At 38.6% G+C, this 23,393-nt stretch overlaps 1 protein-coding gene across 2 annotated transcripts in view; it reads right to left on the minus strand.

Annotated features, from left to right (window-relative positions):
• The window catches only part of MED20 (Mediator complex subunit 20), a 536,245-nt gene that overhangs the window by 307,600 nt on the left and 205,252 nt on the right, over positions 1-23,393 (minus strand). Inside the window, exon 3 of one of the 2 annotated variants that reach the window (XM_083131721.1) lies at positions 5,282-5,350. The exons of the other annotated variant lie outside the window; for it this stretch is intronic. Coding sequence (XP_082987847.1) covers positions 5,282-5,350 — 69 coding nt within the window. The remainder of the gene's footprint in view (positions 1-5,281; positions 5,351-23,393) is intronic. 2 annotated transcript variants of the gene reach the window in all.

Raw genomic sequence — 23,393 nt, forward strand, 5'->3', positions numbered from 1 at the left:
TTCGAATCGCACTTTAAACTGTAGGTCCAGTCCAGATTAGCCTATCTGTGGATAAAGTGAACTTAAAACAACATTCCGATTTCGATTCGAAAATACAATTCCGCCATTATAAACTACGTAACAAATGGAAAGGGTATGAGAGAATCAATGAGAGTTAGGGTTATATTCTGTGATGAAAATGTGTGCAATTAATATATCCGACTCATCGCTACTATTAATCCACAGGTAATAATACCTCTCGTACAATTACGTAGCAATCAATGGGATTGTAACATAAGCTATAGAATGCATTAAAATTCGTTCTATGTTATGTGTACATTTCTCCTAGTTAACGAACTGGGAGCTTCGTTTGATGGTTAACCGCAATATGCTCCATGGATACTAATCACGAACTGGCAAATCCGAGCTGGACAAGGAACACCAGTAGCAAGTGGAACATTCATTACTGGGGTATATTCAGCAATCCCTCTCCCTTCGTATTAAAAGTTAACCGGATCGGCAAGTTGAACCGCAATCGATATACAGACTGGATTTCCATAAGATAGGAATAGTTGAGCCATACACACAATTCTATTTTAGGGTTTACAAAAATATTAAAATAAATTTTTGGAGAACAAAAATTTGGAAGAGTAAAACTTAAACATTTTTATCAGACGCAACAATTTTTGTCAGTATACTTTCAGAAGTCATGGACACTAATTAACGCTCTAGAATTTCGTGATTTTTATGAGCGCATTTTAAAATATAATCTCACGTTGTCACCTTTGAACCAATAAAAAACAAGGTAGTTTGCGTCTTTAGCCTCAAGAGAGATTTCAGTCCAAGGCGATACGTGTCACTTGGAAACGAACCTTTCGTACTGAAGCGAGAGGGAAAACTGCATATGCCTCTTGTAGCTTGTGTGTCACTCGGAATGGGCAGTTTTCTCAATAGCGTGCATTGTGGCGCCTCGGTATGTCGGTCGGTCGTGCATGCGCAGTGAATGCTTTCTAGACAGCAGGAGCGGGTATCGCTTGTCAGTTCGGTTGAAAACCAAAAAAATCGCGTATCGCTTCGATCTGAAAGCTGACTAAATACGACGATAAGGATGGATAAGAATTAGAGAAAGGGACACTCACAAAGTATTTGTTTAATTATTTCCTGAAAAAAAAAAATCTCTCGGAATTAACAGGGGTTCCGGGTTTGAATCCCAGTCTCGGCATGGATGTTCTTTGTGAGTGTCCCTTCATGAATTTCATCATAACATGACATCCTTATCTTCGCGTAATCAAAAGTGGCAGAAAAGCCAAGTAAAATAATCCAAATCAATCTTACGGAATTAAGTATAAAAATGTCATTTAGTACGAAGAACTGAATACACCATATTTTAAGAAGAGGGGAATTTTTTTACGGGTACTGCAAAAGAATGAAATAAATGCGGTATGAAAAGAATCAAATTTATGGACGGTATTAAAGGAAGGACACATTAAGGTGTATAGATATCACACAAATCACTTACCAACCGTAACGTATCGGACATATATATCTACAGGCATAAAATGTATGAATCAGGATCTCGACAACTAAAGTTATGGTTACGAGTCAAATTGTGTCACTTCATCGTCATATTATTGTGATTAGTCGACGTGGCAAAAAAGCTATGCAAAGTAAGGAAATACAAGAGAAAACTTACAAGTACAAAAATACGAAAATAATATCAAGAAGATAAAAGAGTTCCACAAGAACTACAGTCAAACGGGAACGAATCAAACACATATCACCCGATTGATGGTCTGCTCGATGGTGTTCATTCATTTGTCCAAATGCCAGCCTTTTAACACACTTAAAAGCAAGCAATAATTCACAGAATATTCGATGTTCCTTTTTTGTTTTCCGTTCAACAATGCCATGCAGCTATATATCATTCGGAACAAAACATATCACGCATTTCAATTGAGAGGCGACACGACATGTGTCGTCATCGCCAAGTCAGAAACATAATATTACTGAAGGCAAACATGGAGTTGCCGAGTTGTACGAATAACATCATGCTCTGCTGTAAAAAAAATATGCAAAAGCTTTTGAAATATTATCACCGACGGATCGACATTCTCGTTGTTTTTAGACAAAACCTGCAAACTTCTAAATTGGGAAATAGGAATTGTCGCTTTCCTGACGGCGTGATTCGAACAGGCATTCTCAGGTTACTAGCCAGGATAAGCCGGCGTTTAATTTTAACGTTTCCATGCTCTCATCATCAGGGAATGTGAGAGAGGAGATGGGTGGGGGAGATATATACATATAGAAAGTCCACTCACTCCCTACTCTCTGTCGATTCTCTTATGATGAGAACAATACATGCGTTCGACACGTTGGAAGTAAACGCCCACTTAACGTGGCTCGTAATATGAGAACATTTGTTTGAAATCTAAAATAGACCTTATTCAATATGAATTACCGGTATTGATGTCCTATCTATCTGTGTGTGAAGTGTTATTGAACTTTCGAAGTTTTAAAGTGACGAGTAATTTGTCGTTGGGCTAACCTTTCGGTCTTTAACATTACCTGGCTCGTCTGTCCAAAAGGGATACAAATTATTGGAACTTAAAGGTGTGCTTTAATGGTTCCACAACAATGTCACATGTTTCAAGGATATTCCCAATTGTGCTCATTCCAGCACAATCGCTTTAAATATATGATTGATTGATTGATTTGATTTATTTTACTTCGCTTTCTGTGCAACTTTTGGCTAATATGCGAAGATGAGGATGACATGATGAAATTGATGAAACTCTCAAACATCCATGCCCAGACCGGGATTCGAACCCGCGACCCCTGGCGCTGTAGCGTTCTAACCGCTATTAAATACTTGAAAAATCTGAAGCTTTATAGGGAAATGAAACGTGGACGACTGCATCCTAATAATGTTTTATAACGTTCAGCATGAAATAGTTGCCATGAGAGTAGGTGTACTGTATTAAATTATAAGAAACCGGATTTAAGATTCATGGAAATTGTGAGTCGAGTATCACATGAAAAATACTTTAATATATTTTATATTGTCGAGAAAAGGATGTTGCTACATATGCAATATTCGAATTGATCAAATGAAAAGGTGTGGAAGGGGGAGAAATTTCCTTCTCCACGTCCCTACATATTTCTTTCAAACGCATTGTCAATTCAAATCTGTCATCACAATAGCATTTCCGTTCTTTTCATAAAGATTTGACACGCCAGTAGTGCAATTATCAATTTCCCCCAACTTAAAATGATTTTTATATATACAAAACATTGATAATATATAGGGTGTCCATAAATTATTTACCCCATAACAGATCAAAACAGCTTTACTGTGAAAAGTTTCTCGGAAAGAACAGACATGGCATTACATTCATTGATTCATATAATTTTTAGTGAACATAGTTCTCATTATTAATAAACCTCTACATGGGTAACTAACTTGAGTGCGTTTCACAATATCAACTGAATTCACGCCATGTGTTGCGGATCAAATCCACGATGTCCTTCACGTAACCCCACAAAAAGAAATCTAGGGGGTTAGGAAAATTTGTTTCCCACAACACACACATTGCCTTTCCCTGCCCCGTCGGCATTATCACTGTTTCACTTTCTTGCCGCAATGCACGATGGTACCGATTGTTGCCAAGCACATGGAAGAAATTGTTTGATATGTTCTTCATGTTAATACTAACGATCTCCACTCCACTTGCATAGAAAGTTTTTGTTATGGATAATATTTATGGGGTGAATAATATCTTGACACGCTGCATTTTCAGAGAAAGAATTTTCTTTTCTTTAGGAAAGAATTTTCATATGTAGAATCTGTAAAAAAATCGAGAGAGGAAAAAATTCCCTAAACCTCCACTTCATATACTGCCGTTTCAGCAAAAAGAGAAAAAAACAACAAAAACAAATATGAAACGAAAAAAGCGAAACACGTCAAGAACTTGATGAACAACGGTTCTGTATATGACATGGACATCCCTTTGTGTTTTAGTTTTAAAATCTATTTATCATATTAATTATCACAATTGTTAAGACTGGCTTAGAGGGGTAAAACAACCGAATTGAAATAACCGACACCGAAAAGTGAATAAGTAATAACATGGAGACAAGCTACGATGCGTATTCATGTAAAATATTTTCTTCTTGTCTGCTGTGTTGCATATTAATTCCGGCGAAATGATGATAGGTTTTATCTACGAATGTGATACAACTCTTCAGTAAAAACCACTGTTTATACGAGGGCCATTTTTCTTGTAGTGGCAACACTCTTGGTATACGCTTGTCAGTTGTCGCTGGGACAAAAAACGATCGTGCCTTGTTTGGTCTCGTACTACGGATCGTGGTAGGTGTTTGGTGCTGAATAGTACTGTTGTGTGGTAGTTAGAAGACGTTAAAGTGAAGTGTGTGTGTAATGCCGCCCTGAACAATGTTCACGCGTGAAGAACAGCGAATATTCATCAAATTTCAGGTTGCACGTGGAAGGAATGCACGGTGAATTCACAAAGGCTTACCCGAGGCATGTGGGGACCACGCTTCACCGTATCGTACCCTTGCCAGATGGGCCAAGGCATTTGAAAGTGTTCGTCAATCAGCCGCTAAAGAACATGGTGGCGGGCATCCTCGCTCGGCAACCGATCCACACCACCTTGATGCACTTCGCAGATTGTTCGAGAATGATCGACATTGGAGCAGCCACCTTATTCTCCTGACATGAGTTTGATTTGTTTTCCAAGATGAAGGAACCGCTGAGGGGGAAACGATTTCCAGACGTCCCGAGCATCATTTCCATTTTCCAGGGCGGTCTCTGTGCACACTGGCACGAACGGGAGCTATCAATGGCATCCAACGACTGCCAGATGTTTGGATACTCACGCAGCAGCAGGAGATTGCATTGAAGGATTGTAAATGATTCCAGGTATGAATCATCTTCAGGTCTCTTTCTCATACATGTTGCCACTACAAGAAAAATGGACCTCGTACTTATGATACACTATCTTTGGAAAGTACGCATGTTCATCCAAAGTGAACAATTTCAAGCAAAATTTGCAGCATATACCTAAACGTAGTAAGCAGAGTATGGAATGCAACAGAAAATACTACCAAAATAATAAACGTTTCATGCACAGTGCAGCTGATCATAAACAAATATTACTGAAACAGTTAAAAGGTAGTATCTGATTTTCTAAAATTACAATTGGCAAACTAAAATATAAGAAAAAACTCCAATGAACACACACATTTCACAATGTAACTTACGCAATACACAAATACTCACCTTCTCCGCAAACTTCATGGAATGGAACTCCTCCTCTCTCAATCTCCTCCTTGAAAGTTTCTTTCACCTCTATAGCAACAGAGGAAAAGAGAACAACACACTAGTAAATACATTGTAATTAGTAAAAACATTAGTCATACCAATCAGATTCTATAAAAAAAGTATAGAGGATAATCGTGTTAATGGTTAAAGAATTCTAATAAGACATTCTACTAAAATATTCCAGTAAGCAACAACTGTTTGAAATTGATACTTTCTATATTAAATCTAAGCACTACAACAATTTTCTCTTTCGCAATACGACTGATGATGGTACTGAGACGAGACAAATCTCTTGTCTACACGAGATGTAAAAATCGACACGAAAACCCTTGGAGACAAGTTGTGAACGAAAAACACCCCTGTATTATAGAGACAGCCCTCATACACTGAGACTCTAGGCCTCGTTCGAGACTTTGGTATGAGATTTGAAATTTTACCTAAAACAGATCTACTTTACTATTCGATATCTTCAGACATATCGTGCCGATATGCACCTGGTTATAGATAAGTCATCTGTTTTGTTCTTAGTCATTGCAGTCAATCCGCTAGAGGCAATTGTGAACATGGACTGTGTGGTTGCATACATTCAGGATAAAATTCAGTTTTCCGACGGCTTGTAGAGTCGACGGTGTATATTTTATATTTAATGTCGTCTTTCTGCCACTTTTGACAAATAGCAACGATGGAATAGGATACTCGTAAGTAACACCCACTCCCAGACTGGGAGTCGAATCCGGTAACTTCGGTGGATAGTAGAAATTTGAACACCGAGCCGGCTCGAAATGAGGTGTCAAACAGAAAAAACATTATCAACAAGGGTTATTTGTCTCAACGACCTCTATACGCTGTGAAAGTTTGTACACGTTGTATATGTTGTTTACATATACACGTATTATAGCTACAGACCGAGACGAGAACGAGACAAGGCCGGCACTCGCAACTCGAGATGAGACCGAGACACTCATACCATCCCTAAATCCGATCATTTCAGCGGAAAATTTAGAATTTCCTTCTACATCACAATAGGACTAGGTTATCAAAGTATCTCGCTCAGAACCTTTCACGTGATGTGATGTCCACGACGTTACCACTGAAATATGAACTGTGAATATGGCTATCGCCTTGTAATCAAGGGGTCCCGGGTTCAATTTGAAGTGGAGATACATTTCGCTAGGTCGGATCTCACTCTGAATTCTAACTCCTCTGTGCTTTTAGCCACGCCACTTTGTAACATTTCTACAGTACACGCGAAGCCCATATCCAGCAGAATTTAATGTAACATGAAAAACCTAACTACATGTAGATAACTTTACTCAACCACTTTCGATCATGACTTGGTCGAACAGGAAAATCACGCAGAGATTAATTAGTCTACTTTGGCTACTATTGACGTAACACACATTCTGAAATGATGGCAACTCAGTTGCATATTCTTTTCAGGGTGTACTCAATTTCTGTGTGGTTGGAGCCCTATTAGAACACTGAAAACCACTGTCTTGTGATGGAGTGGTTAGTGTAGCGTACCACGACGACAGAAGGCCTAGGTTTGAATCCTGTGGAAGGCATTCAAGGCATTGTCCAATCGTTTACTTTATCAGTTCACTATTCATGTTCATAAACATAAAAAGGTAGAAAAGCAAGTAACAGAGAAATAAGATGTCTAAGGGGTCAAAAAACTAAAATGGAACATGTCAGACAATACAAAAGCTTACAAGAACCGGCGTTGAAGATTGAAAAAAAGGAGGAACGAAATTGGGCAAATGCACGTCGATTAAAGGGTCAAATCTTAAAAATGTATTCGATGCTCTCTCTTTTGTACACTCATATCAGAAATCAGTAAGTCTGAGAAAGGCAGGTCTTCTTTTCTTCCTAGGAATAGTGTAAATCAAGATGGCAAGGAAATTGCTGCTTCAGCATGGCGTACATCTCTCGGTCACTGAATACGAGGAAATAAATAATACAGAGGACTGATAATCGAATCCAGATGTGTGGCCGTGGCTTTATTGTAAATTCAATTTTGATTGATTTTAAATTTCGCCAAGCTTCATTGCACCGCATTGCATTATCTTTTAACTTCTGAGAGATTTAGCAGTACTTGTCATTAAGTTACCGGTTCCAACACCAAGTCCTTCACAAGTAATTGCATAGTTCTTCCATATTAATTTTTCGACGGTGTTCTTCCAACTGGTATAACGCCTCTCATCCTCAGCCTCCTTTGTGGTCGAGTGCATCAAGTGGTCAATTCCTGAAGATTCCGTGTGTTCGAATCCCAGCCTGGGCATTGACGTCCCAGCGGCAATTTTATTTATTCATCATTCACCTCATGGCCATGATTAGGTTACAGAAAAATAAAAAAAATATATTTTCGATGTAACTCTACATAACTAACCATGTAGAAACTTACCAACCCCTTCAGGGAAGAATATCGTTGCTTAAATTACAAGAGCAATTTTGAAATCTGGTGTTGAAGCGAAAGTTCCTATACACCAAATGAAAAAAATACCGAGATAACTTTCACGTGTCATTGCGTTGACTTCCTTTGTAGGAGGTTATGCTAATGTCTGCAAACAAGAATAAACGTTTACAGTTATGTTGCACACAATACAACTGTTGATGTCTTCTGAGTAGTCAACTTGTACTTTACCGCCATGGTACTCTGCACTGGAGTACTCTTCACTCTTACGTGAACGAGTGCATGCGTGGGCCACGGCGGACATTGACACACTCTACGCTACATTTACTCGCTGGCAGCCTGCCCCTTTCAACACCCCATTGGTCACTTTCACTTGAGAAACACGCTACAAGTCTCACTCTTACGCAAAGCCCTATTCTACAAAATTCCATCATGGTGACATTTATAAATTCGCGTTTCAAACTACTTCGCTTGAATTCCTCCTGAATGTAAACATGCTGGTTGAAGTACTACTAAAACATCTGCATCATCATTCTTTATTCACTGGGTTGATGTGTGTTCCAATTTCACTACTACCCCCTTCGACCGCAATGAAATAATACTTTCAAAGAACTGAAAATAAAATTGAGAAAACAAGTGCGATATTGCATCAAACATAGTACATGGTGTCCATATTACAGTGATAGAAGTGATATCAAACTTCGTATGTGCCTTTTTTCGTATATCATATCGCGTTTCTGCCTCTACAGGCTCATGAAGTATGGAGTGAGTGATGATTAGATGAAATTGATGAACGTCCACCCAAAAGAACAGCTATGCCGAGGCCGGGTTTCGAACCCAGAACCTTTGCTGGTGAGATTGTAAGTCGACCACCCAATACGCTCGACTATTCAAGTGGCATAATGCCAAACTTAAAGCAAAGAATAAATTGTAATCGAACTTATAGCTAGAGTTGCTATTTTAACTATTTTATGTTCTCAGCAGAGTAAAATAAATGCATAATAAACACGGACGAACTGTCATTTCATTGGTTGTTTATTTACATATGCACAGATAACAGACAAAAACTTGGTTGTTCGTTTCTGTGCGGCTTTCAAGTGATTGAGGGGAGGAACAGAGAAAAGAGAAAGATATAACAGGGAGAGAACGGTCATTTGCAGAGGAAATCCTGGACATTCGGCAACCCGCTCATCTCTTCTGCTTATCTAGGTTGCGGGCAAACAAGGAGCATATCATATACGGTTGAAATTTCACTTGTAATTTAGAAAAATTACAACTAATGTTTCGTTGCTTCTGATTTGAAGTTTGTATTGTGATATGGTACAGTAAATCCCAATTTAGAATACTCATTAGCAATTATTAGGCTGGGGATTCCTTTCAGTAAAATACAATACAAGTTTACTGCTTTAAACCTGATAACGCATTTTCATAGTATATATAAATGTCTATTTGAGATTTTGGACCTATTTTGCATAATCTTGCCTAAAATGCATTTTTTGTTATTTCGCATAATCTTGCCTAAAATGCATTTTTTGTTATTTCGCATAATCTTGCCTAAAATGCATTTTTTGTTATTTTGCTTACTCTTGCTTTGCGAGTGTCCCTTCAACAATTTCACCTAATCATCATTCATCAAATACGTTGCCATTAGCCGAACGTAACAGAAAAGATGCAGGAGATGAACGCTTTTGAGTTTCGTCCTTATCATATTTATTTGATTTGATTTTGTTTTTAAGTACATTGTATGCACTGCAAGGCTAATCGGGAATGGACCTGCAGTTAAAGTGGGATGGCGTTACAACTACGTCATCGGGGAGGCCTTTATCAGATTTATTAGATGGGTCTCTCTTTGACTATTAAAACTCTTTGATGTGAAAGGAAAGATTTCGCTGCGTCAAAATAAAAAAGGAACAATGTCATCTTCCGTGATTAGGAATCCAGGGGTCATATGATCGAATCTCTTGTGAGATATTAAAGCTTCTTGTTAGTCGCTTCTCCCTTCTTGTCCTCGTCGCAATTTACCAAGTGGAATAGAAGCGACATAAAAAAACAAGATCTGATGCTAAATGGCAGTAAATATGCTTTAACACTATTTTCGAACAAGTCTTACAGGAAGCCATCAAATAGCTATTACAATCGAGAACTATACACAGGAAATATATCCCGGGTCTCGCTGTCTCGACACGCCGTGTGGGAGAGGGTCCTGCATAGTTTTATCTCCAAAAGTTCAAATTCACCAGACCTAAACAATTAAGAAAGCGAGGAATGACAGATTTATGGCTTCATTCCTATGATACTGTCCTCTTGAGAGTTGCCGACAGCAAGAGAAAAAGGGAAGATCCGGCAATCATTTATCTCTACGGAGGAGATACGTACAGATTCACCGGAGTGGTTCCTTTTCTCTTTTAAGAAACGGCCCCTCCTCTTTCTCTCTATATTTTCTTCTGAGAATCTCATACGTATGAAGGGCTTATTGAGCTTAACTTAGGTTCAGGATAAATGAGCCAGTAATTGAGCTTCACAGATATATACATTAGGCCTATTACTGGAATGTAAAATAGTCCTCTAATTGGTCCCGGGTTCAATGAAAGCGGCGGATGCAAATTACTAAAGCTCTCGCCACGAAAACAGTCCAGTCAAGGTCAGAGCTTCCCCTTGCCTCCACCCACACCCCTGGCCCTCCAGGGTTGCCACACTTCTTCTAAGCTGCTCAGTCGACACTTCGCGCGTTGTACGTATGCGGTTGATTTCGTCGGTTGAAATTGTTGCTTATTGGCACCACAAAAGCACACAGATCTATGTTGCTGTATATTTATGGAAAAATATGCAAGAGTCAGATGCATAGACTAGTCTAGATTATTTGTATCAAAATATCATTTCTTACAAAATAATATATCCATATTATTTTATATCTGCACTCAGTTCATTTTGTCACTTTTCTACCTCACTTACAAAATAATCTATTCATATTATTTTATATCTGCACTCAGTTCATTGTCACTTTTCTACCTCACTAGCCCAGTCTAATTCACTATACTATTTGACACTCTGTGTAGTGCAGGTGTATCCCAGTGTCATCCTGGTGCAAGTACAACGTATCAATTAGAAACACAGGAAGATAAAACAAATGACAGTATGATGCTTTTAACTTTCAGGTGATTGATTATCCAGGATCACGCGATCATACAACACACTGTACACCGCTCCAGAACGTAGTGCAAAACGAAGTAGACGAGTCGGTGTTGCACCGTGTAACCAACTTAGACGCGTCGGCGCAAAGAGAGTCAAAAAGTGCAGCGAACTAGACGGGACAAGTATTATTTTTTTTAGAAATGCATGACAAATAGGAGAATGAGGCGATGCAACAAACGCTAAAATATCTATGTGTGTGTATATACATATAATCATGTAAACACAACAGTTGTGTTGATTGATTTGCTTGATTTTACTTCGCTTTTTGTGCCACTTTTGGCTACTTTGCGAATATGGGGATGAGTGATGATGTGATGAAATTGATGGACACTCACAAACATCCATGCCCAGCCCAGGATTCGAACCCGGGACCCCTGGCGTCGTAGCGCTATGCGCTAACCACTCCCCCACGGGGGCCGGCACACAGAGTTATGTATCCATGTTATACACAAATTTCTTTATAATCATGCAATGAGTTGAGTTATTATTACATGTACAACACTATAAATGGGCATTTGCCTGTAGTGTGAAGTTTTATAAATAAATGTTTTATTCCGGATTAAAAAATAGGACACATGACTTTGCACAACATGCACCAATCACCTCTGCTAAGGTTCCAACCAATAATCCCAAGAAGTATGGTACTGTTCACATCGCCTCCATATAGGCCAAGACCGAGAACGTGTTGGGTACCTAATTTGTGCGCGGTACAGGAAGTAGACGCCATTATGAAACAATGATATTGTTTTAAGGTGTCTTCTGCACATGGAATAAGACCTCTGGGTCATTCCATGTCAAATCATCCAGAATTTTGTGAAAATGTCACCCACCATCCCCGATTTTGATGAAATTCGGTATGCTTATAGAACTTTTGATGCTGATTACAAAAATTACAACTTTTTTTAAAATTGGTCAAGGGGTTCAGAAGTTACGCGCTTTTTAAAATCTCCGTGTACGCCACAAGCGGCTCCACTTTGAATGACACGCATTAGGTTATAAACAATCGTATCTTCCCTCGGGTTTGCCATAGAAACTTCAAGTTTGTTTTCTTTTGTTCAGAATAGTATAAGCTTTCATTTAAATAACGTTTCAGATGAATGCATCAATAAACATGTATTTTTATATATAGTTTTATGTATTTTTTTAGAAAAATAAATTACTAACTTCAAGAGCGAATTTCATGCAATGCCTCCCCTTCAATTTTCCCCCAATTTTATATGTAGAAAGCTCAGAGTGTGTACTAATTCCTGATGAGAAAATTGCGATGGGCGGTTCAGAGACAGGGTGATAAAAAAATCATTTGCATAAAATGACATTAAAAGTAAATCTTATTAAAAATGCTTATGTATTTAGCACAAAGCCTGAAGTACAATATGTTTCAAGTTACAATATTCAAAATTTATGTTCACTATGTGTGAATGTAAGCATAAGCGTAACCTGGCGGGGGCAAAGGGAAGTACTTGCGCCCTCCAAAATTTATAAGTTAAATATATTTTGCGATCCTCCTGGCACTTTAGGAACAAATGAATAAAGAGTAATAATTGTGATTTTCCGAATATATTTATCAAATAATCCTGGACACTATTTTTATGCGATGGAAAACTTTGTGATTATCTCAACCCGAAGATAGTTTCCAAGTGACCCATTAAGATAGTACCTAAAAATTGTACTCTATGCATTGCCAACATTTTATGTACTATAAATTGTGCCGTTCACATTTTAGATGGATATTTTGACCATTTCAAACACACTAAAGTATTTGACTTATCACTAAGTACATATGTCCATCCATTTGTGTTGTTAATGTCCACTGGACACAGAATTCTTTGTGGCCAGTAGTGGGAAGTTGATGGACCAAGCGGATGCAAGAATTTAATAGCTGCATCGCCATTTTCACGTGTACTTTTGAAGCAATCCTACAAACAAGTTTGAGTCACTCACACACATGCTAGTACATAACTGTTTACAGTTGGAATTCGGAAAGCCACTTTTTCACAAAAGTCAAACCATACAGTTATACAAAACATATTACATCGGCACTTACTATTTTTGCTCTGACTGTTAAACAACTAGTGTTTCGAAGTAAATAGTTACAAAGTTACAAGTACAGTTACTTTTTATTTAGGAATTCTAACTGTAACTAGCTACTTTTAAAATTAAGTACCTGTAACGTTAACAGAGTTACTTTTTGCAGTAGGGAAATAGCTAAATTGGACAATTCTGTTCCAGACTATAAAAATAAAATATGTACCTTCTCCGGATGCTACGTGAAAGGATTTTCTTGGAATTGCTGGCAAGGAATATACTTTGTTGCATGCTAAATTTAGAACATCCACGCTTTACTGTAATTCATTTCTAATTGTATGTGAAAACTCCATTGTTTTTGGTAGACTGCTGCGTTCGTTTGGAGTGTTGTTGTCCAGCTAGGAAAAAGTCATTGTCGAGGGAGTGGATCTTTGGATATTGTTGAACTTGGATTGGAGGAGAAAGAAATAGGTGCAAGTGGAATCAATGACACCATATTCAAAATACCGTGGTCAGCATACAAATGATTTTTAATTATAATCGATTAAGCAAAGCTGACTGTGTTTTCCATCATTTATTAGCAGTAATAATGTAAATATATTAATACATATTATGTACTAGAAACATAAGTAAAACACGGAAGTCTTCATGATCATTGATTTTGTGTAACGTTTACACAAATCAATGATCATTAACAGTACGTTACTCTAACTCAGTTACTTGTAAAATGTAACTTACGGAACCTGTAAGTTCAAAAGAGTGCATACTTCCTGGTACTGTTGTAATACTTTGCAATCGCTGACACATTGTACTGTGGGTTGTTGTCATTTCACTCTAGATGATTACTAAGAAATTTATGCCTTGAATACTATTTCTACGGAATTGGTACATAATTGCCGTACTTGTTGCTTTATACTATAGAAGTCTATACAAGTATTTTTACTGTTCCAACCATCCCGTCACAAGGATATTTTCTGTGGTATGTGGCAAGAAAGCTACATTTGAAAAAACTTCAATCAGCACAAATGTGTAGTATTAATTCTTACTTCATATTACGTATCCCCATGAAGAGTAGCCAAAAAATAACTTCCATATTGAGATAAAATGCACAAAAAGAATGTTCTCGAAGATAAATTTGCTAAACTTGGGAATGTTAATAATAATTATATAATATATAAAATTTTAAAAAATGAAGACTGTTGAAACTAACTTAGATACAGTGGAACCTCAATTTTACGTTATCCAGGAGACCAAGCTGAAAAAACTTAATATACGGGAAAATGTAAAATCTTGAAAAATTTCTAACCAGACCATCAAGATTGAATGCAAAATGAAGGAAAATGTAAAATCGAGGAACTTAAATCGGGGTTCCACTGTAATTATTACTTGCAAATTTTAAATTAATCTATAAATTTGGGAGAGGGCAAGAGCTTTCCTTTGCCCCCGCCAGGTTACGCCTATGCTTAGTGAACATAAATTTTGAATATTGTAACTTGAAACATATTGTACTTCAGGCTTTGTGCTAAATATATAAGCATTTTTAATAAGATTTACTTTTAATGTCATTTTATGCAAATGATTTTTTTATCACCCTGTCTCTGAACCGCCCATCGCAATTTTCTCATTAGGAATTAGTACACACTCTGAGCTTTCTACATATAAAATTGGGGGAAAATTGAAGGGGGGGGGGGCATTGCATGAAATTCGCTCTTGAAGTTAGTAATTTATTTTTCTAAAAAAATACATAAAACTATATATAAAAATACATGTTTATTGATGCATTCATCTGAAACGTTATTTAAATGAAAGCTTATACTATTCTGAACAAAAGAAAACAAACTTGAAGTTTCTATGGCAAACCCGAGGGAAGATACGATTGTTTATAACCTAATGCGTGTCATTCAAAGTGGAGCCGCTTGTGGCGTACACGGAGATCTTAAAAAGCGCGTAACTTCTGAACCCCTTGACCAATTGTAAAAAAGTTGTCATTTTTGTAATCAGCATCAAAAGTTCTATAAGCATACCGAATTTCATTAAAATCGGGGATGGTGGGTGACATGGCCTGGATGAATTGACATGGAATGACCCCTCTATCATTAGAAACGAATACGTTAAGGAACCCAAGGTAAAGATGTGGAATACAAGAGTTACATGCACGTGTTCATTGTAACCAATGGCAACAAAGCACTCGAAATGGATTGGTCTGTTGCCTTGCACCTATTGTTTCCCTGCAGACAGATCCAGCCACACCTTCTGAATTATGTCATCTCTACACCCCGGTGACGACATCAATGGCTGAGAGGCGATAATTGGTCAGTAAACCACACAGAAAAAAAAAGAATTACAAAAGGTGGGGAAAGACGACTGGTAACAAGCCTGAATACAAATGAACCGAAACACTTAATGCAAAATAGATTTCTTTGAGTTTTAATCATTCCGAGTACGAACGATACGTGTCATCGCGCGTTTAAAGAACTTTCTTGCGATTCGTTAAGAGCATCTGCACACATCCGCAACTACAGAGCTTGTGCTGAGAGGGGAAAAAGTGGTCAATCAAGTCGAAGGCCGACTGCCCGATTGATGAGATACATTGCGATGGATTCAGACTTCCGAGGACCATACAAATTCACAACTAAGGATGGAACAAAAGGCAAAAAATTACACAGATGGAAGCATTTTATGTCGTTCGGAGCCCAAACTCGTCCACGAAGCTGTGCGATTCTTATCACATTTTCGCGGAGTCGTTTTTGAGGGGCAAAAAACCCGCTGGAAGCCTCCTCGTACATGTTTAGGCAGCAAAATGCTTCAGGAAGCAGTTCAGTGTGTTTTCTGCTCTGCTGACCCGTACGTGTAAATCTTATAGAATTGGTACAGTACCGGGATGCCGCCAGTTTGATCAGCAATCCACTGTTACAAATAACCGGACTGGCTTTTTAGAGTACTAATCACAAAAGTTGCTGAAAAAAAAGTGTGCCTCTGAGGTGGACGAAGGCATCTATACTGACACAACCAGATTCTCATAAACTGCTCGAATTGTAAAGATGAAATTTGGCAAAGAGAATTGTCTACCTACACTGTAAAAAGTTCACTGGAGAAATGACGGTGCAATGCCGTCAATTTCTTCTGCCATTCCAATACCGTAAAAACAACCATGAGAGTTTTACAAATATTAACGATTGTTACATATCTGACCTAATTAATGTAATCCAATGATACAGTTTTTAAAAAATATATATTTATAGTGCACACAAGTGCAATTTATAATCATTATCTATCCATGTGCAAGACGAAAATATACAAATTGAAACTTAAGGTTTCTTTCCCTTAAATATGTCTCAACTGAATACTGTTATTATAGGCCTCTATTATATGCCTGTTCCGGACACTGGAAATAACACTTGTAAATTAAACGAAATTTTACTTGCACCTCCGCCCCTTTAATGTACACGGTTAAAATTTCGTGTTTTGACAAGTCTAAATATTGCATTAAATTATGTTTAATTATGATATGCGAGTCGTTTCCTTGTGGTTCTGGCTGTCCGCGCATTCGTGTCGAAATTGTAACAAAGTTGTTTTGAAAATAATAATAATATTACTAATAATCGCCCGATATTCAAGGTGACGTATGATGCTGGCAGATTTTTTTTAAAGGAAATGCATTTAAATATATCTTACTGCACGCGTAATTTATCACTTAACATTATCTCACTATACATTATATGTAAACGAAAAACTACTTATATAGGGTTGACTATTATTTACGGTTTTGAGTATGTACATATTTATTTTCTTGCCATCTATAGATAATATTTTCTTCAATTACAGTGACAATGATACAATATAAATAAACACAAAAACAATAAATATCAATATAAATTATCTATAAGTTACACGTACACACACACACACGATTTTTATTATCTTACATAGAGTGTGCTGCAAAGGTCTCATAATACGATCCTCCATATATCTAGAAACGTATCACTTACGAATACTTCTGTATTGTTATCGCGAATATTTGTGCGTTCGTAGTTTTACTTACAGTCACTTACATTCTATTTTTGCTAAATGCGATGATGAGGATGAATGATGATCGATTGAGTGTGACGAAAGATGGACTCACAACGAAACATGCCCAGGTCGGTATTCGAACCTGAAACTTTCATGAGTCTATCACTCTACACTTTCAGGTAGATAAAATTCAGCAACATACAAGATATATAATGTTAATGGAAGATTACGGACGGTAAATGCAGCTGAAACTTGTTTTGTTCACACTAGTAGTCAGTGTGTGTTCGAGCGATGTCAAAGTTCGCGACATGTGGCAACACAGCTGCAAAAACGCGCGCGAAAAAAAACCACGCGCCAATGTAACTGCTGGCCACTTTTTTTTTTTTCACGTGCTTTTCATTTTTATTCTTCTTCACCCCTGAGTGTATACTGTGGTTTGTCCCGTGGTTTTAAAGAAACAGCAAGGCCGTTCTGGTGCAGTAAAATGAAATTCTTGTCTTGTTAGCAGTCAGGGAGGAAAAACGTCTTATCGTGATTGTTACTATTCGAAGAGGTAATGCGGGGCAGACATAACGCAAGGTGTGTGTGTGAGAGAGAGAAGGGGGGAAGAGAAAGAGGGGAGGAAAAGAGATGCTCACGCACAAAAAGATTACACGCGAGAGGGCACGAACGCTCGAGCGTTTCGCGGGCTCCCCGTTGTTGTCGGGCTGTTCGTGTGCCATTGATTCTCCCGAACAGCTGTGATCCAGTAGGGACAAGCCAGTCGGCAGGACACCGCCTGGGCGAACGGAAGCCTCTCCGGGACAGCTCGATTTTTTTATCCCTCACGTGAGTACCATAGGTCATATTTTGTCCTTTGCGTTCCGGCGGTCATTGTTACCCTGTGCTCGACGTGTGTGGATCCCGTGTGCCGAATGTGTAACACCCGTGCCGTCGGAATCAATCGATTCTGGCCGGCCTAGCTACCAAATTTAACGTCGGATTTTTAGGCTCTTGACCGAAGTGATTTCTTCCTTTTGCTGTACTCGTGTGAACTCATAAAGTGTGTGTGGAAGTACGCAGCTCTGAAGGCAAGAAAACAAAGTGTTCGCCTCATAAAGGAAAACGTGCTCGTGAGTATGATGACAGCATTGCAAACCGATCTCGGATCAAGTTCGGTGTGTGTGATTCTTATGCTGTGTGGTCCCGTCCCTGTGCATTCACACTAGCCGCTGGACCGAGTGACGCAGTGGGTGCTCGATATACCTGCATTCTGAAGCACGCGCTTCGATGCCCGGATGGTACCCTTTCCCCATATTTTCGAAGCTCGTGTCCTCTGGTAACGTATTTTGACTAATTTTTACTCAAGCATAGTGTCTCTACGTTCATTACAAAGCTACACGAGGGTAGTGTCAAAATATTTATACATATTGCCTCCATAATTCCACCCCAGTTCTCACATTGTTGCCAGAAGCAAAGCTCTCCACATTCTTCATCTCGAACGTGCATGGTGTGATCATCACAACACTCCAATTGCTACATGCTCCATCCTCGTTTCTACTAGCATCCCGCACGAGAACTGACTCCTGGTTTCAAGTGTAAGAGACAACCTAAACAGACTCCGGGGTTCGATACCCAGTGGAAGCACAGTGGTTCGGACCCCACTTTAAACTGTAGGTCCAGTCCCGATTAGCCTATCTGTGCATAAAATGGACTTGAAAAACAACTTTTTAAAGCAGACTTCCGTGGCAAAGTGGTTAGCACAAGCCGCTACAACGCCAGGGTCCCGAAGTCGGTCTGGCCTTAGATGTTCACTGTGAGTGTCTCTTCATCAATTTAATCATACCATCACTCATTCTCATTGTCACGATTAGCCAAAAGTTACAGAAAATCGACGCTAAATAAAAATAAAATCAAACCGACAATGTTTTTGTGTATTGTTTGTTTAAATATTTGGTACTTCGATTATTTAGCGTCCCATTTCTCCCACTTTGTGCTATCGCGACGATGACAATGAGTGATGATTAATTGAAACTGGTGAATGAACAATCAAGAAAGAACAGGGCGGGATTCGAACCCGGGAACATCGATGGCTGAATCAAAAGTCGTACACCGAGTCAGCGTTTATCTTTCTTAAAAGTCCACATTTATACTCGGATAGGCTAAGCGGGACTCGACCTACAGTTTAGACTGAAGAACGATCAAACCCGGTGGTCGATTGATTAGTAATGGAGTAACACCTCCCCTCCCCCAAAAAAAACAACGAGTCTCTCTTCAAAGGGAAGTGTGTGTTCATTTCCTATGGGCAAAGGAGATCACGTACATTCTCGTGGGATCGTGTTGACTCAAATTGTCCATCACCATATTCCTTCGCTTGTGTTACACGTACTATGAGATCCCATAATTGAAAGCAAACATAGCATATACCCTCTGTAGCGATATCAATGTGATATCATCACGTGCAACAATGTAAACGAAGATCGCGGTGGACAATTTGCGTCCTTCTATATTTGTGGACGACTATAAACATGTAGAAGTGGAAGAACTGAACGTTAGATTTTTCCTGTTGTAGTGTTCTACTTATTATGCTCTTAAACTACAATTATAATGTTCCGGAAAGTACAAGAAGGCATATATATATTATGAAAGAAGATAGCACTCTATATGGTACAGGGATATATTCAAATGTAAATATTTCATACACGTTTAGCTCTGCGCACTGCCATTTATTTTTAAATGTCAACAATCTTTAACACAATTCGTGTGTTTACAACAGAGTTTTGTACAGTGAGGAACAAACTTAGGTTGAACAACAAAATTAAAAGTTATATTTTGATCGTATAATTAATAGTCAAAATATTCATATAGTGGGTGAGCATCCTGCCTACTTAGATTTACTAAACTCATGATATCAGATCAGATAAAATTAATGTCGTGTAACCAGTTCCAAAACATATTTGTGCGCCACTGTCCAACATGTGATGCATTCTAGTTATTAAATTAGAATTTTATTCAACCTCCAATACTTCTTACAGTTTCTTTTATGAATAGAAAACTGTAGGCTATGAAATGAAGAAAGAAATCTCTTTCTCTTATTACCAGAAACACAATAGATTGGGATGCTCACAGTAATAAGGAATTCCAATAAAGATAAAAAACATCCTGTGCAGTTTGAAAAGTTGCAAAACATTAGGCACACAGATATTTTGTATTAATGTACGAAATACTTGAAAATAATTTCTCTGCACTCGTCAAAGGTAAAACGTCAAAGCAAATAAAGCATACATAATATGTTTAAAATTCCTTTAAACTCATCGTCACAAATATCCAAACGAACAAACAATTTTTCACGTTCACTCTAACCAGTCTCCGTTGGATAACGTTTAAAATGGCGTACTGCCAAACCGAAAACCATGGGTTCCAATCTCGTTTACAACATGCACGCGTTTTTGGCGGTTTTCATGTTATTCACCATAATTCATTCTGTCATCGTCGCTACATATAAAAAACTAATTAAGAACAACACGAATTTTTACATGAAATTATTGATAAGTAAATGTTTCGTGTTCAGTAATCAGCATATAGATTTTGATTTCGTTTACTTCGCTTTTCTGCCACGTTTGGCTGAACACGAAGATGATAATGATTGACACTGACAAAGGACACCCGTACCCAGGCTGGGATTCGAACCCGGGACTCCTGGCGTCGTAACGCGCTGTGTTAACCACTCTGTGACGGAGATCGGCAATTAGTACATTACGGTACAACATGTCCTGGAATGTTGACATGAATTTATATCTGAATGTTGCTTTCGGTTGTCCAGTGCATGCCGTTAAGTTTCAAAAAGATCTTTAAAGTTTGATTTCGAACACGAATTTTACCGTTGAACAAACAACGTATTCAAATCTCCCATTACATATTGCTATATGGTTATTTGGGAGAATCTTGATTCATTTTCGTACTATAAATGCAAGGAAACAATTCGAAATAATAAGTGAAAATAAGCTCCTTGCCTTTTCTAAACTTTTAAGCTTATTTACTTTGCAATAAATCCATAAGTAAAAACCGCGATTGCATGACACACGTGCATAAAACGTGGACATTTTAAGGTAAACACATGCTTCCGAGATCGAAGAGTAATGTACGTCTCCCGTTCTATTGACTCACCTCACTTAGCAGATATCGTGCTGGGCTAAGAGTGTTATATTAAAGGAAATGCACACTTGCACGGTCGTGCGAGGTATGTAACCAAAAAAAGGACAATCGTAAATAAACTCACTCGAGTGGTGAATTAGGGCCTCCCCAATGGCACAGTGATTGCGTCGTCGCCTTGTAATCAAGGGCTCCCGGGTTCGATACCCGGTGGAGGCACATAGTGGCACATACTTTAAACTCTAAGTCAAGTCCCAATTAGTCTTATTGTGCATAAAGTGGACTTCAAACACCAGCTCAAAAGTAATCGCTGTTAGTATGTGGCAGTCCGAAACCAAATACTGAGAGTTGTTTGTGGAAGATCCTGTATATTTAAACGACGAACGAATCGAAGCGGCAAACACGTGACAGAAGATGCCTGCTCAGGTTCTAATCCCGATGTAAACAGTCAATGAGTAGGCCTAATCTGTAATTTGTGCAAATGGGAACGTTCTATTGTTGGAGAGAGAGCTTAAATTCACATTTAATATGAAGTAAACATTGCGTAAACAAGCCGATGTGTTTGCAAAAACAAGTTGTCTTGTGTCTTTAGGATGTAGAACTTCTTTCTTATCAGAATGAGTTCTTGGCACACGTCTTCACTGAGCTGTTTTGTCTTGTATCTTACAAGCCTTTGGGGAGAGGAAGGAGTCCAAAATAGCCACATTCACAATTGGCAATTCTTGAATTCTCACTGAAGGGGGAAATAATATGAATACAAGCGGAGTAAAGCAGCAGCTTTTTAAAGAAAGTTGCTGAAACTGATGTCTTCAAATATTTCCATATTGATCGCCAGAGACGTGTCCCCATCCTTTTAATTTCCAGCCAACTTACACTCGCTTGTCAACACTTTGAAAACGGTGCATTGCCAAGCATTCTTCGAAACGTTCGTTGTAGTTGTATTTTGTTATTACACATCGTTCGTACGCCCATTTGAGCAAGTTGCGGCGATGAGGATATGTGATGCTTAGATGAAATTGATGAAAGGATACTCACAAAGAACACAGTCCGGGACTCGAACCCGCGAACATCGATGGGAAGATCGAAACACGGATGAAACGGTTTCTTCTAAAAAGATGATTTCACTTTTTTTCTCACTGTTTTTGTAAGCTAACCAAGGAATTGATAGAACCCTTACGATTTCCACATTGCCATAGCCAACAATTCAAATACTGTAATTGAGGTAATTCTTTTTATGAATATAAGAACTGATTTCCGTGCTTGTCCATCTAAAGGCTACTACATTTCATCTAGTGGGCTGGGGTGTGAAATTTTTCCAGCATATGTAGTCCAGTCTATTGAGTAATTGATTGCGTTGATGTTTTAAGTCCACTTTATGCACAGTAGGGCTAATCGGGACTGGACCTACAGTTTAAAGTTGGATCCGAACCACCGGGAATCGAACCCGGAACCCATTGATTACAAGGCGACGACGATACCACCGATGGAGGAATGGTCAAGTCTATTTTCACATCAAATGTTTACTGTATATAAAGTCGAAAGGGATAGGTTTTGATCGCTTCTAGCTCTGTTAACGCTGTGTATGGGCAATTTGAGTAAGGGCTTTTTGCGCGCCAACATGTTTTTGTACAGTGACGAGCAGAAGTTCCCTAACCTTACTGTCAGGCAACCCGAAATACACAGAAGACTGTTGCATTGCATACCATGCACGGATCTCAGTTGTGCTGTGTTAGGGCGACGGCTGCAAGAATATGATGAGTGCTTTGACGTATCGCGCGTCTTTGCGCCCTGTTTAAGTCCTCTCTAGCATCGAGTCTCAAGGTGTTAATACATATTGTGTTTTCCGTCTTCGTCATTCATTTCCGTCAGCTAGGGAACGTACAGAGCCGAGAGGAAACTTTGTACAGTCTGTCGTTCTGGTCGGCACGCCTTGGATACCTAAATTCAAGCATCGCTCTTGTCTTGAACTAATCAACAATGAATACATGCAAAATATTATTAAACTAACCTAGAATAACAAGTGAGAGGACACTGCCAACACACACAAGGCTAGAACAAAATCGACATATAAGGTCCAAAAATGTCTCGTGTTGTGCCTTGGTGTGGAATTACGGCATGATAAATCCTCGGTCTTGGCAATATCGGGGGTGAGATCAACACCGTGCTTCGGATGCCTCTACACCTCATTGACCCATATGTTAGGAGGTAATTCGTCCGATTTATACGGGAACATTGTTGATAATATTTCGACCCCAGGAATCGAACCCGGGTCTTTCGTGTGGTGAATCATACCAAGTA

This window comes from Lepisma saccharinum, chromosome 1 (assembly GCF_977018435.1).
Source record: "Lepisma saccharinum chromosome 1, izLepSacc3.1, whole genome shotgun sequence".
NCBI classification, from domain to species: Eukaryota; Metazoa; Arthropoda; class Insecta; order Zygentoma; family Lepismatidae; genus Lepisma; species Lepisma saccharinum.